General features: G+C 44.4%; 1 protein-coding gene across 2 annotated transcripts in view; it reads left to right on the forward strand.

Moving 5' to 3' along the window:
- The window catches only part of CFAP57 (cilia and flagella associated protein 57), an 85,012-nt gene that overhangs the window by 62,317 nt on the left and 7,694 nt on the right, over window positions 1-15,001 (forward strand). The window contains exon 23 of one of the 2 annotated variants that reach the window (XM_040469890.1): window positions 13,453-13,676. In XM_040469890.1, the coding sequence (XP_040325824.1) occupies window positions 13,453-13,667 (215 nt within the window). In that variant the 3' untranslated portion in view covers window positions 13,668-13,676. Of the gene's footprint in view, window positions 1-13,452; window positions 13,833-15,001 lie in introns of those variants that run through there. The other variant, XM_040469889.1, reaches the window with a different exon arrangement.

Here is a 15,001-nt window from a genome sequence, read left to right on the forward strand (position 1 = left end):
AATTAAAAAAAAAAAAAAAAAACGGATGTTGAATAACACAATGGACAGTCTTTAACTGTAGGTCTTCAGACAATAAAAAATCATTCTTCACAGGGCGCCTGGGTGGCTCAGTCAGTGGGACATCTGATGTTGGCTCAGGTCACGATCTCACAGTTCACGAGTTCAAGCCCCGCATCAGATTCTGTGCTGACAGCTCAGAGCCTGGAGCCTGCTTCAGATTCTGTGTCTCCCTCTCTCTCTGACCCTCCCCCACTCATGCTCTGTCTGTCTCTCTCTCTCTCTCTCTCTCTCAAAAATAACAAACATAAAATTTTTTTTAAATCATTCTTCAGGTATGCATTTCTTATCTGGACAGTTGATAAAAACCAAGAGTATAAGGCATTTCTATGGAAAATTAAGTCAATGCAGTTCAAGTATATTGTTTTCTGGTGGCTTACACTCAGGAATAGAGCTTAGAAACCTAAGCTCAGTGAATGGACACCTCCCATGGCTGTGGACTGAGTCTCTCCAGTGTCAGTCACCTCGTGTACTGTGGCCACCTAAGAGGTTATCGTTGGGAGAAGGTGACTAAAGGACATGCAAGAACCCTCTGTACCATTTTTGTAATTTCTTGGCAGTCTTAAACTATCACAAAATTATACGTATAATTGTGTTGTCTCATCTGCCCTTTTTGTTAGAGCCAAGGAGATAGTTGAGACAAGAGTAAACTCTCTGAGTAGTACCTGAAGTGGCAATATCAGGTCTAAAAAACTGACATGCCAGCACAGTATGTGTTACAAAGTCTAAGATACTTCTTAGAGATGAAACCATCTTCCGTCAAAGGTGAAGCATAAATGTGCCTGTGAACAACTGCAAAGCTTCTCTTTTTTTAATTAAAAAATTTTTTTTTCATGTTCATTTATTTTTGAGAGAGAGACAGAGACAGAGCGTGAGCAGAGGAGGGGCAGAGAGAGAGGGAGACACGGAATCCAAAGCAGGCTCCAGGCTCCGAGCTGTCAGCACAGAGCCCGACATGGGGCTTGAACCCGTGAACCGTGAGGTCACGACCTGAGCAGAAGTCAGACGCTCAACTGACTGAGCCACCCAGGCGCCCCTGTGAAGCTTCTCTTTAAAAAATATTTCAAATATGCCCAAGCATCCTAGCAAACAATCAACTGGGACCTCCTCAGGATACTGTCTGATATAGCCAAGTCTTATTACTATTGTGGAAATTTTCAGACATATGCAAAAAAAATGAGAGACAAGCCTAATGAATTCCCATGAATCCATTCCCTGACTTCAACAAGTATCAGCTCCTGCCACTCTGGCTTCATCGGGATCCATAGTTCCCAGTTACTGCTATTTCCTCTCACATCACCTTGGATTATTCCGAAACAAACCCAACATCATATCATCTGTGTGATACAGTTTTACTCAAGGAAGATTTCATTTGTAACAGTTGACGACAAGTATTACCAACTGTCTGCTTTGATCATGAAGAACCTGTCTGACTTCTAATTTTGAACATGGGCCTCCAAGACAAGTCAGCTCAAGATATGCATGCCCAAGTTGTTTAAGACTGACCAATTCAGTTAGTTTTTAAGAACTCTTTATCTGAACAGGACACGTTGCCATCCCCAAACCACTTTTTTAGCTTTAGCAGCATTTATATTAAGTTTTCATTCACATAACAATGAACTAGCAGGTCTAATAGACAAACCTGCATGTTCTTCAATTACTAAAACCACATAATTAGAACTTCTAAATAAACATGGCTCATTAGAAACCTACTAAAATGGCATAAGTAAGCCATAAGATCAAAGAAAACACAAAAGGAAAGAGATACAAAATTTTGAAAGCTGGAAAACAGATAGATGAGTGGTAACTGACTTCATAGACTCCTAAGCCAGAAGTGGGGAACCTAAAAGAAACGTAATGTACATCACAGAACCCCACGAAGGCTCAGGAATTAGCAGAAGCAGATATCTCAGGAAATGGGGGTAAAGGTATGACTGAAAAGGAGGGAGTCTTTAAGAAGCTGTTAGATCTACCTGGTATCCAATACAATGGCTAAAAAATAGATGGATCAGGTCCATCATCATTAAGTTCTTAAAGACCAAAGAACAGAAGAAAAAATCCTTCAAACTTCTAAAGAGGATAGAGGGAGGTTTCGTGCAAAAGACAAAAAATTCCAGTTGCAGGATACAAAATCAGTACACAAAAATCGGTTGCATTTTTATACACTAACAATGAGCAATCCAAGAAGGAAATTAAGAAAACAGTTGCATTTATATTAACATCAAAAAGCATAAAATACTCAGGAATAAACTTAACCAAGCAGGCAAAAGATCTGTTCACTGAAAACTGCAAAACATTGCTGAAAAAATTAAGTCACCAGTAAATGGAAAAACACCTCCTGTTTGGAAGATTCAGTATTGCTAAGCTGTCAATACTACCCAAAGCAATCTACTGATAGAACAATCGCTGTCTCAATGATATTTCTTTACAGAAATAGAAAATCCATTCTAAAATTCATATGGAATCTCAAGGTATCCCAAACAGCCAAAAACATTTTGGAAAAGAAGAACAAAATTGGAGGTCTCACACCTCCTGATTTCAAAACTTACTGCAAACTATAGTAGTCAAAACAGTGTGGTGCTGGCATAAAGACAGACTTACAGACCAATGGAATAGAGTAGAGAGCCCAGAAATAAACCCTCATATAGATGGTCAAATTATTTTCATCAGGCGTGCCAAGACCACTCAATGGGGAAAGGACAATTTTTTCAGCAAATGGTGCTGGGAAAACAGGATACCCACATGCAAAAAAAAAGGAAATTGGACCCTTACTTTATATCATATACAAAAATTAACTCAAAGTGGACCAAAGACCTAAATGTAAGAGCTAAAACTATAAAATTCATAGAAGAAATGTAGGAGAGAAGCTTTATGACATTGGATCTGGCAATGACTTCTTAAATATGACATCAAAAGCACAGGCAACAAAAGGAAAAATAAATACATTGGACTACATCAAAATTTAAAACTTTCATGCATCAAAGAACACTATCAGCAAGCGTGAAAAAGCAATCCACACAATGGGAGAAAAATACTTGCAAGTCATATATCTGATAAAGGACTGATACCTAGAATAAATAAAGAACTCCTACAACTGAATAATAACCACAAAAAACTTTTTTTAACGAGCAAAAGACTTGAATAGATATTTATCCAAAGAAAATACATAAATGTCTAATAAGCATATGAAACGATGCTCAACATTACAAATCATTAGAAATATGCAAATTGAAACCACAATGAGATGCTACTTCAGGTCCATTATGATGCTTACTATCAAACAACAAGTGTTGGTGAGGATGTTGAGAGGGAAAGGAAGGAAGGGAGGGAGGGAAAAAGGAAGAAATGGATTCAAATCAATATAGAATGAATTGGGAAACTATAGGCTAACTAGAGGAGGAAACCTACCGCACAGAGGGAGATATAGTATCTGAGATTAGTATCTGTCAGTCTTAGCTCTAGATGAAGGAAAGGAAAAACAAGAGAAAAGATCTCACCCTGAGAACTCCTAAACAAAAGCCCAAAGTCAGGCAGGTTTAAGTCCAGAATTTACACATAATTTACAAGGTTGCTCAAAGCAACCTTGGCTGAAAGTTTAGTTTAACTGGTAGTGTCCCCAGGCCCCAAGAAGAAGCAAATGCAAATTTTCTATGCAAGAATACATTTTAAACCTAGTTGCCAAAGAATTCCCATAGATAACATTCTAAGGAACATGAACTCACAATCAAAAATCACTAAATACATGAAGAAGAAATAAATCACCATGAGTGAAAAAGTATCAAACAGAATAAAATCAACAAAGATATTTAAGGATGTTTAACATGTTTAAAGAAATAAAAGAAATTTGAAAATAAGACAAACTAAGAGTCTCCCAAAATTGGCTAGGTAGATTTGAAAAAAGAACCAAAAATACTCCTAGAAATAAAAACTGCAGGTTGTAATTAGACTCAGTGTTCAGACAGAACAATAGGTTAGATATATCTGAAAGGAGACTTTGTGAACTAAAGGAATGAAAAAATGACCCACATTGCAGCCCAGAGGGACAAAAGGTATAGTTGGGATGGGATAACCCAACTCACGTCTAACTGAAGTGTGAGAAAGAGAGAATGGGGAAAGGCAACAACATGATAAAAGCCGGAGGCTTTTCAGAATTGATGAGAGATGCCAATCATCAGGTCCAGGAAGCCCAATGGAGCTGAAGCGCTATAAATAAAAAGAAATCTGTATCTGAACTATAGAAAATCGAAGACAGAGGTATTAAAAGCAGTGAGAGAACGGACAGATTGCATATAAAGGACTAACAATTCAATTGATGCCTGACTTCCCAGCAGCAACAATGTAAACCGTGTAGATGTTGTGAAATAGTGTCTTCAAAGTGCTAATAGGTAATAACTGACCCCTAGAGTTGTATAACCAGTGAAACAGAAGGAAAAAAAATTTTCCAACAAACAAAAACTGAGAGAATTTGTCACCAATGAAACCTCATTAAAGGAACTTTTAAAGAATATATATCAGGAAAAAAATTACTCCAGAGGGAAGTCTGAATGCAAGAAGAAACAATGGGTGAAGAAAAGGTAAATATGTACAATCTAAACAACTGTATAAAACAATATGAGCAGTGTCCAAATTATGAATTGAAATACCAAGATAGAACTAAAATACTGAGCATTTAACAAGGGGGCCCGGAGCTAATGCATTCTAAGTCTTGCATTGTTTTGCAAGAAGGTAAAGATACTGAGTCACTTTGGACCCTTTGAAGTTGAATGTGCTTGTTATACTTTTTAGGATAACTATTGAAAAAGAAAGAGTGTGTATATCTTCCAAACCAGTAAAGTTGGGGGGGGGGGGGGGTGGAACTAAATTTTGAAAAGACAAAAAAGGAAAGGAAAAAGTCACACAAACATAAAATGCATAGAAATGAGTAGAAATGAATGCAAATGTATTAGTAATCACGTTCTTATTTTTCCATCATTTAAAATCAGAACTTGATCTCCCAAAGGAAGCTTGTGGGCAGGATGCAGAGAGGAGACTGTCCAGCTCTGGTAGATGGCAGGGTCAGAGCAGAGCACAGACCAAGGGGATTTGGGGGGATATGAGGAGCGAGGTGGGGGCGGGGGCCATGAGGAGAGAACTAACGAGGCACAGCCATGGAGGAAGACAGGAGGGTTTACACACCACAGCACGTGGAAGGACCATCCAAGGAGGACCCTGTAAGACTGAACCAAATCTGATGAGCAGGCAGGTCATTATCAATTGTGAATGGGATCAGTTTCTTTATTTGTCTTTCTGTTGCTTCATTGTTAGTGTATAAGAATGCAACTGATTTCTGTACATTGATTTTGTATCCTGCAACTTTGCTGAATTCATGTATCAGTTCTAGCAGACTTTTGGTGGAGTCTATCGGATTTTCCATGTATAATATCATGTCATCTGCAAAAAGCGAAAGCTTGACTTCATCTTTGCCAATTTTGATGCCTTTGATTTCCTTTTGTTGTCTGATTGCTGATGCTAGAACTTCCAGCACTATGTTAAACAACAGCGGTGAGAGTGGGCATCCCTGTCGTGTTCCTGATCTCAGGGAAAAAGCTCTCAGTTTTTCCCCGTTGAGGATGATGTTAGCTGTGGGCTTTTCATAAATGGCTTTTATGATCTTTAAGTATGTTCCTTCTATCCCGACTTTCTCAAGGGTTTTTATTAAGAAAGGGTGTTGGATTTTGTCAAAGGCCTTTTCTGCATCGATTGACAGGATCATATGGTTCTTCTCTTTTTTTTTGTTAATGTAATGGATCACGTTGATTGATTTGCGAATGTTGAACCAGCCCTGCATCCCAGGAATGAATCCCACTTGATCATGGTGAATAATTCTTTTTATATGCCGTTGAATTCGATTTGCTAGTATCTTATTGAGAATTTTTGCATCCATATTCATCAGGGATATTGGCCTGTAGTTCTCTATTTTTACTGGGTCTCTGTCTGGTTTAGGAATCAAAGTAATACTGGCTTCATAGAATGAGTCTGGAAGTTTTCCTTCCCTTTCTATTTCTTGGAATAGCTTGAGAAGGATAGGTATTATCTCTGCTTTAAACGTCTGGTAGAACTCCCCTGGGAAGCCATCTGGTCCTGGACTCTTATTTGTTGGGAGATTTTTGATAACCGATTCAATTTCTTCGCTGGTGATGGGTCTGTTCAAGCTTTCTATTTCCTCCTGATTGAGTTTTGGAAGAGTGTGGGTGTTCAGGAATTTGTCCATTTCTTCCAGGTTGTCCAATTTGTTGGCATATAATTTTTCATAGTATTCCCTGATAATTGTTTGTATCTCTGAGGGATTGGTTGTAATAATTCCATTTTCATTCATGATTTTATCTATTTGGGTCATCTCCCTTTTCTTTTTGAGAAGCCTGGCTAGAGGTTTGTCAATTTTGTTTATTTTTTCAAAAAACCAACTCTTGGTTTCGTTGATCTGCTCTACAGTTTTTTTAGATTCTATATTGTTTATTTCTGCTCTGATCTTTATTATTTCTCTTCTTCTGCTGGGTTTAGGCTGCCTTTGCTGTTCTGCTTCTATTTCCTTTAGGTGTGCTGTTAGATTTTGTATTTGGGATTTTTCTTGTTTCTTGAGATAGGCCTGGATTGCAATGTATTTTCCTCTCAGGACTGCCTTTGCCGCGTCCCAAAGCATTTGGATTGTTGTATTTTCATTTTCGTTTGTTTCCATATATTTTTTAATTTCTTCTCGAATTGCCTGGTTGACCCACTCATTCGTTAGTAGGGTGTTCTTTAACCTCCATGCTTTTGGAGGTTTTCCAGACTTTTTTCTGTGGTTGATTTCAAGCTTCATAGCATTGTGGTCTGAAAGTATGCATGGTATGATTTCAATTCTTGTAAACTTATGAAGGGCTGTTTTGTGACCCAGTATATGATCTATCTTGGAGAATGTTCCATGTGCACTCGAGAAGAAAGTATATTCTGTTGCTTTGGGATGCAGAGTTCTAAATATATCTGTCAAGTCCATCTGATCCAATGTCTCATTCAGGGCCCTTGTTTCTTTATTGACCGTGTGTCTAGATGATCTATCCATTTCTGTAAGTGGGGTGTTAAAGTCCCCTGCAATTACCACATTCTTATCAATAAGGTTGCTTCTGTTTATGAGTAATTGTTTTATGTATTTGGGCGCTCCGGTATTCGGCACATAGACATTTATAATTGTTAGCTCTTCCTGATGGGTAGACCCTGTCACTATTATATAATGTCCTTCTTCATCTCTTGTTACAGCCTTTAATTTAAAGTCTAGTTTGTCTGATAGAAGTATGGCTACTCCAGCTTTCTTTTGGCTTCCAGTAGCATGATAAATAGTTCTCCATCCCCTCACTCTCAATCTAAAGGTGTCCTCAGGTCTAAAATGAGTCTCTTGTAGACAGCAAATAGATGGGTCTTGTTTTTTTATCCATTCTGATACCCTATGTCTTTTGGTTGGCGCATTTAATCCATTTACATTCAGTGTTATTATAGAAAGATGTGGGTTTAGAGTCATTGTGATGTCTGTATGTTTTATGCTTGTAGTGATGTCTCTGGTACTTTGTCTCACAAGGTCCCCCTTAGGATCTCTTGTAGGGCTGGTTTAGTGGTGACAAATTCCTTCAGTTTTTGTTTGTTTGGGAAGACCTTTATCTCTCCTTCTATTCTAAATGACAGACTTGCTGGATAAAGGATTCTCGGCTGCATATTTTTTCTGTCTAGCACACTGAAAATCTCGTGCCAATTCTTTCTGGCCTGCCAAGTTTCAAAAGAGAGATCAGTCACGAGTCTTATAGGTCTCCCTTTATATGTGAGGGCACGTTTACCCCTTGCTGCTTTCAGAATTTTCTCTTTATCCTTGTATTTTGCCAGTTTCACTATGATATGTCGTGCAGAAGATCGATTCAAGTTACGTCTGAAGGGAGTTCTCTGTGCCTCTTGGATTTCAATGCCTTTTTCCTTCCCCAGTTCAGGGAAGTTCTCAGCTATTATTTCTTCAAGTACCCCTTCAGCACCTTTCCCTCTCTCTTCCTCCTCTGGGATACCAATTATGCGTATATTATTTCTTTTTAGTGTATCACTTAGTTCTCTAATTTTCCCCTCATACTCCTGGATTTTTTTATCTCTCTTTTTCTCAGCTTCCTCTTTTTCCATAACTTTATCTTCTAGTTCACCTATTCTCTCCTCTGCCTCTTCAATCCGAGCCGTGGTGGTTTCCATTTTGTTATGCATTTCGTTTAAAGCATTTTTCAGCTCCTCGTGACTGTTCCTTAGTCCCTTGATCTCTGTAGCAAGAGATTCTCTGCTGTCAGCTATACTGTTTTCAAGCCCAGCGATTAATTTTATGACTATTATTCTAAATTCACTCTCTGTTATATTATTTAAATCCTTTTTGATCAGCTCATTAGCTGTTGTTATTTCCTGGAGATTCTTCTGAGGGGAATTCTTCCGCTTGGTCATTTTGGATAGTCCCTGGCGTGGTGAGGACCTGCAGGGCACTTCCCCTGTGCTGTGGTGTATAACTGGAGTTGGTGGGCGGAGCCGCAGTCAGACCTGATGTCTGCCCCCAGCCCACTGCTGGGGCCACAGTCAGACTGGTGCGTGCCTTCTCTTCCCCTCTCCTAGGGGCAGGATTCACTGTGGGGTGGGGTGGCCTGTCTGGGCTACTTGCACACTGCCAGGCTTGTGATGCTGGGGATCTGGTGTCTTAGCTGGGGTGGGTAGGCAAGGTGCACAGGGGCAGGAGGGGCCGGCTTAGCTTGCTTCTCCTTAGGTGATCCACTTCAGGAGGGGCCCTGTGGCAGCAGGAGGGAGTCAGATCCGCTGCCAGAGGTTTGGCTCCGCAGAAGCGCAGAGTTGGGTGTTTGCACGGAGTGAGCAAGTTCCCTGGCAGGAACTGGTTCTCTTTGGGATTTTGGCTGGGGGATGGGCGGGGAAGATGGCGCTGGCGAGCGCCTTTGTTCCCCACCAAACTGAGCTCTGTCGTCCGGGGGCTCAGCAGCTCTCCTTCCCTTTGTCCTCCAGCCTTCCCGCTTTCTGAGCAGAGCTGTTAACTTATGACCTCCCAGCCGCTAAGTCGCGCTTGCTGTCGGAACACAGTCCGTCAGGCCGCTCCGCTTTTTGCAAGCCAGACTCAGGGGCTCTGCTTGGCCGGCGAGCCCCCCTCCGCCCTGGCTCCCTCCCGCCAGTCCGTGGAGCGCGCACCGCCTCGCTGCCCTTCCTACCCTCTTCCATGGGCCTCTCGTCTGCGCTTGGCTCCGGCGACTCTGTTCTGCTAATCCTCTGGTGGTTTTCTGGGTTATTTAGGCAGGTGTAGGTGGAATCTAAGTGATCAGCAGGATGCGCGGTGAGCCCAGCGTCCTCCTAAGCCGCCATCTTCCCTAGGCAGGTCATTATCAAAGGGATGGGAGAGAATTGGGGCAGTGAAGAGAAGAGACAGGAAAAGCCCAGCCCATGCCCTCAAGATGCTCACAGACCAAGGAAGGAGACAGGGGAAGAAACAAGGGCCAAAGCCCCACATTGAGCCCACTGAACCATTTTCCATGTGAACTGGTCTCAAGAGGCAGAGCTGCACCCCTGGGAACATTCATGGAACAGTGTCACCCAGATCGGGCATGTTTCTGGAGACAACTGCGTCTGGCAGCCAGCCACCAGCCAGCAGCTATGTCAACCCCGAGCTGTCCTGTACATGTACAGTACATCCCAGTGTCCAACCTCTGAGGTCCATTAACCTCACCCAGTGACTGCCCAGCCTAGAGGACCTCAAAGCTACCATCTGCATCAAGATCCTTAGAACACCTGGAGAAGCACTAGGGCAAAGAGAGGATGGTGTGGCGAGTGGCAGGGCAGAGTAAGGAAAATGCAAAGTGCTGGCATATTTCTGGGTTCTGTCTGGTGTGTGTCTTCAGAACCGTGGCCTCATGAACACAGGTCTCCCTGGGCAATAAGATGGTAACTGAGTAAGTAGCTGGGTCTAAAGGCCAATGGGAAGGGCATAGAGCTTAGTCCAAAGACTATGCTGGTAACCAGGTTAGAGGGAGCAGGTGGAGAGGCAAACAAACTAGGCAGAGGCAAGTGACACAGACAGATGGGCTTGAAGGCCTGGGTGTGCTATACCTTCCCAGGGATGCTGCTCTCTCAGGGCTAGTCCACAGCTTGACTGACAGGATGGTGATCAGGGTCAACCAGTAGCAACAAGAGGATGAAGGTCAAGAGCTAGAAAAAGAAGAAATAGTAAAAGATCAAGAGCCTGGGAACTGCCAAAAGAAGAAGAGTCAAGGAGCAAAGGCAAAAAGAGAAGGGCCTAGACTTCTCTTAGGAAGAGTGGGATGCGTGGAGCACTCTGAATGCCGGCCCCATCATCAGACCACATAGAAGTAAGGCGAGGCTGGCCACTGGCCATTGCTGACAGCTTTCTTCTTGAAATGCCCTCTTCCTTGGCTCCCAACAGGTGTCCTTTTCTAGTGTTAACTTCTGGTGTGCAGGAAAGAGGTTGGCAGTGGATAGGAAAGAGAACCCTCTTCTGCTGAGAGAAGCTTGATGGCGGTCAGGGAGTTGGAGACACCGACCGTCAGTGAAGTCGGTAGCAATGTCATCTGTTAAGAGTGGAGAGGACAGGGGCGCCGGGGTGGCTCAGTTGGTTAAGCGTCCAACTCTCAGTTTCAGCTCAGGTCATGATCTCACGGTTTCATGAATTCAAACCACATGTCAGGCTCTGTGCCAACAACACAGAACCTGCTTGGGATTCTCCCTTCTCTCTCTCTCTCTCTCTCTCTCTCTCTCTCTCTCTGTTCCTCTCCACTCATGCTCTGTCTCTCTCAAAATAAATAAACTCAAAAAAAAAGTGGAGGAGAGGATGGATTTGGCAATAATTTCTGGGATGTGACACCAATGCACAGACAACAAAAGACAAAAATGGACTACATAAAAATTGAAAACTCACATGCATCAAACTGTAGGATGGGAGAAAATATTTGCAAATCATATATGTGATAAGGAGTTAATGACCAGAATTTGTAACAACTTCCCACAACTCAACAGTCACAACAACAAAACAACCAGATTAAAAACTGGGCAAAAGACTTGAATAGACATTTCTCCAAAGAAGATACACAAACGGTCGGCAAGCACATGAAAAGATGCTCAACCTCACTAATCGTCAGAGAAATGAGATCAAAACCACAATGAGATACCACCTCACGACATTAGGAAGACTGCTCTCAAAACAAAGAGAAAAGTGTCGGCAAGCATCTGGAGAAACTGGAACCGTAGTGCACTGTTGGTGGGGACATAAAATGGTACAGCCACACTGTATGGCACTTCCTCAAGAAATTGAAAGTAGAATTACCACAGGATCCAGAAATTCCACTTCTGGGTACGTACCCAAAATAACTGAGGGTAGGGTCTCAAAGAGATATTTGTACACCCATGTCCATAGCAACATGATTCACAGTAGCCAAAAGGCAGGAGCAACCCAACACCCATCACCAGATGAATGGATAAACAAAATGTGATGTATACATGCAAACAAATATTAGCCTTAAAGTGGAAGGATCAGACACATGCTGCAACGTAGTTGGACCTGGAGGACATCATGCTAAGTGAAATAAGCCAGACCCAAAAAAGACAAATACTGTGTGATTCTGCTTATCTGAGGTTCCCAGGGCATTCAAAGTCTTAGAGACGGAAAGCAGAATGCTGGCATAAGTGTCCTTGCAAGAGTTCTGCAGATTGATTGTACAACAATGTAAATTGTACTTAACACTGCTAAACTCTATACTTGAGAATGGTAAGATGGTACTCTTAACGATAGAGAACTAAGTGAGTGTTGATGGAGGGAGGCGGATGGGGGATGGGCTAGGTGAGTGTTGGGTATTGAAAAGGGCACTTGTGATGAGCACTGCATGTCGTATGTAAGCGATGAACCACTGAATTCTCCTGAAACTAGCATTGCACTGTATGTTAACTAAAATTTTAATTAATTAATTAATTAGAATGGTAAGATGATAAATTTTAAGTTACATTTGACCATAATTTTCTTTAAAGAGTGAGGACAAGGAATTAGAGACCAAAGTTCAAAAGCCCAGGGTGGCAGGTGGGTTGGGGCGGTGGGAGGGAGGGGTCACTGAGAGTTTGCTGACTATGGACAGGAAGTCCATCTGGGGTTGGAAACCGAGAATTTGAATCTTATATGTTGCTTTTTTCAGTAGCACGCAACAGGCCAGGTGTTAATGGAGACAATGGATGGTTGAGCAATCTCGGGTTTGGGCTGTGCAGGGCGTATGGGGCAGAAGGACAAGGCATCTCGAATATCGAGGCTGCTGTCAAGAAAATGGCAGAAGAGGGGCGCCTGGGTGGCGCAGTCGGTTAAGCGTCCGACTTCAGCCAGGTCACGATCTCGCGGTCCGTGAGTTCGAGCCCCGCGTCGGGCTCTGGGCTGATGGCTCAGAGCCTGGAGCCTGTTTCCGATTCTGTGTCTCCCTCTCTCTCTGCCCCTTCCCTGTTCATGCTCTGTCTCTCTCTGTCCCAAAAATAAATAAACGTTGAAAAAAAAAAAAAAAGAAAATGGCAGAAGAAACTCACAGTGGGTCTAACTGGATAGAAAAGGGAGTGGATCGAAAAGGAACCCATTTGGTAGGTCAAAAATGGAGCTGTCCAGGAAGAAGACATCTACATTCAGTCAGAGAGCAGGTATCTTAAGGAGAAGGCTGTCAGAGGGGTGGTAATGGTTGATGGGCTACTAGAGTAGAGACGTCAAAGTGCGGGGTCCTGGGCGTGATGAGGGAGGGGAAGCACAGAATGGGTGTTGACGTGGCGTGGAGGCCGGAGGACAGAAATGCTGAGATTCAGCCTGTGGGGGCCAGGGAACGGGACGAGCCACGGACCCTTGCGGACGTCAGCATCACATAAGATGATGGCAGCACCTGAGACAGGAGGATGGGGGTGGGGAGTCCTCAAGGAGCAGGAGTGAGTGGCCAGCCCAAGAGGTGCCAAGAGTCTGGCTCCTGGCACAGGAGTTTTATGTGAGGAGGAGGACTGGGGGCTTGGAAGCCAACCTAGGTCAGCAAGAGAGCACCACCCTGCTTGGGGAGTGGGGAACAGGGGAATGAGCGGGGGCCACTGGAGGGGCTCAGGAGCCAGGCTGGGCTGAGGTGTTGCCCAGCATTTGTGTCTCACTCTGAAATGTGTCTCTTCACTCCTCCGTGTCTACTACACGGTGAAATGGCCCATCTCTACCCCTGGCATCTGGGACTGAGTGTCTGTCCCTTAATAAGTGCTCATAACTATTTGAGGAGACAGGAGAAGAAAGAGGGATACGCTGGTTTCAAAAGAGCTTTGTGGCAGCCCAGGCCCACATTAGTCCTGCTCTGTCCCTTCCAGTTCCCAGCGAGGCCATGCCCAGCATCGCTCCCACCATGAGACTGAATGAGCAAGAAGAAACTGGGAGAATCATCGAAATGCAACGCCTAGAAATCCAGCGCCTCCGAGAGCAGATCCAAGAGCAAGAGCAGATCCCGGGCTTCCACCCGCTCTCTGTCGTCCGGCTTCCTTCCCTCCTTGAGTCAGAAGTGGACTTTGAGGTGCAGACCAAGTGACCCCCTCTGGTAAGCCATCTGCAGTTGCATCAGAGGAAGCCCTGTGCCTCTGTCCCCCGGCCGGCTCTGGGCTGGCCCTGCAGTCCCTGCAGCACTGGCCACACCAGCCTTTCTCCTGCCCTGGGGAACTTGGGACGTGGTCAGAATAAAGATGTTTGCCCACAACCAGGTCCAACTCTCTGCTTAGTCAAGGAGCCAGGGAGCGAGTAGAGAGAGAGAGGACCCTGATGAAGTGAGGGGGGGGGGGGGCTCAACTCATCCCAAGCCGTCGCTGCTTGTCCTGGTCCAGGCACAGGGCTGCCTGTCACTGCGGAGATCACACTGGACTTGGGCCCGGCCTCCTGCTGCCCCTCTGTCCTCTCTGGACCCCCGGGATGGGGCTGCCTGCTCCTACCCTAAGTATCACTGCCTGCCGCTTCTGACCTGGCTTCCTCCCCTGGCAGCCCAGTCAGGACCAGACAAAGCCACCGACGTTTTCTTCTCCTTTATGAAGCATAGTGAGATTTTCTGGGGATTTGTACATGTGTGCAAAGATGACAGTAAAGTAATGAACATGGCAAAGTGACTAGAGTTCCCCCAGGCCTTCCATCCCCTGCTGACCCTGTGGTGAGGACTGTAAGCAGAGCTCTATTTACAGAGGGTTCTCTTACACCCATGCACTCTGTGCACTCTACACTGGTCATTCTTGTTCTGCAGGGCCCTGCCCTGCTCCTCCATTTGAATGGAGGTGGGGGGAGGGTACCTCTTCCCCTAGGCCACCGTACTGGGCGCCCCAGTCACACATACCAGGAAAAGTGACATTTTATGCACTCGAGCAAAAGAACAGAACCCAGATGTCCTTGTCTTCTCCCACCTTCAGAGGCCAGACACCCTTCTAATATCCAAACAGCAAACATTTAAGCCCCTGGTCTCTGCTGGTCCCTGCTGGCTCTTACACCTGGCATCTCCAAGACATTTCCCCGTCTTCCCCAATCTGCTTTACCCCAGCTCTGGGCACTGCTCTTGGGTTAGTTTTCACAGCGAGAGCTGAGACATAGCTGTCACGCCTGGCAAAGCTCTCCTGAAGCCTGGAGAGATCAGAAGGAAGGCTCACAGCAGAGGCTACCAAGCAGTCGACGTGGGACTTGCTCCTTAGCAACTCCCTGACCTCCACCCCTAGCCCACACCCTGTCACAGTGGCCAGCTCCTCCCCTCCAGACCACTGTGTACGCAGCATGTCCTCTGCTCTAGGAGACCAGGCTCAGGGAGTAGGGAAAGATTCAGGCACCCTCTAATTGATTCAACCACAGAGACGACAGCCCATTACATTATTATGCCCGGCAGGTGGGCCCCTC

Source organism: Herpailurus yagouaroundi, unplaced genomic scaffold, assembly GCF_014898765.1.
Source record: "Herpailurus yagouaroundi ecotype Mexico unplaced genomic scaffold, PumYag 77, whole genome shotgun sequence".
NCBI classification, from domain to species: domain Eukaryota; kingdom Metazoa; phylum Chordata; class Mammalia; order Carnivora; family Felidae; genus Herpailurus; species Herpailurus yagouaroundi.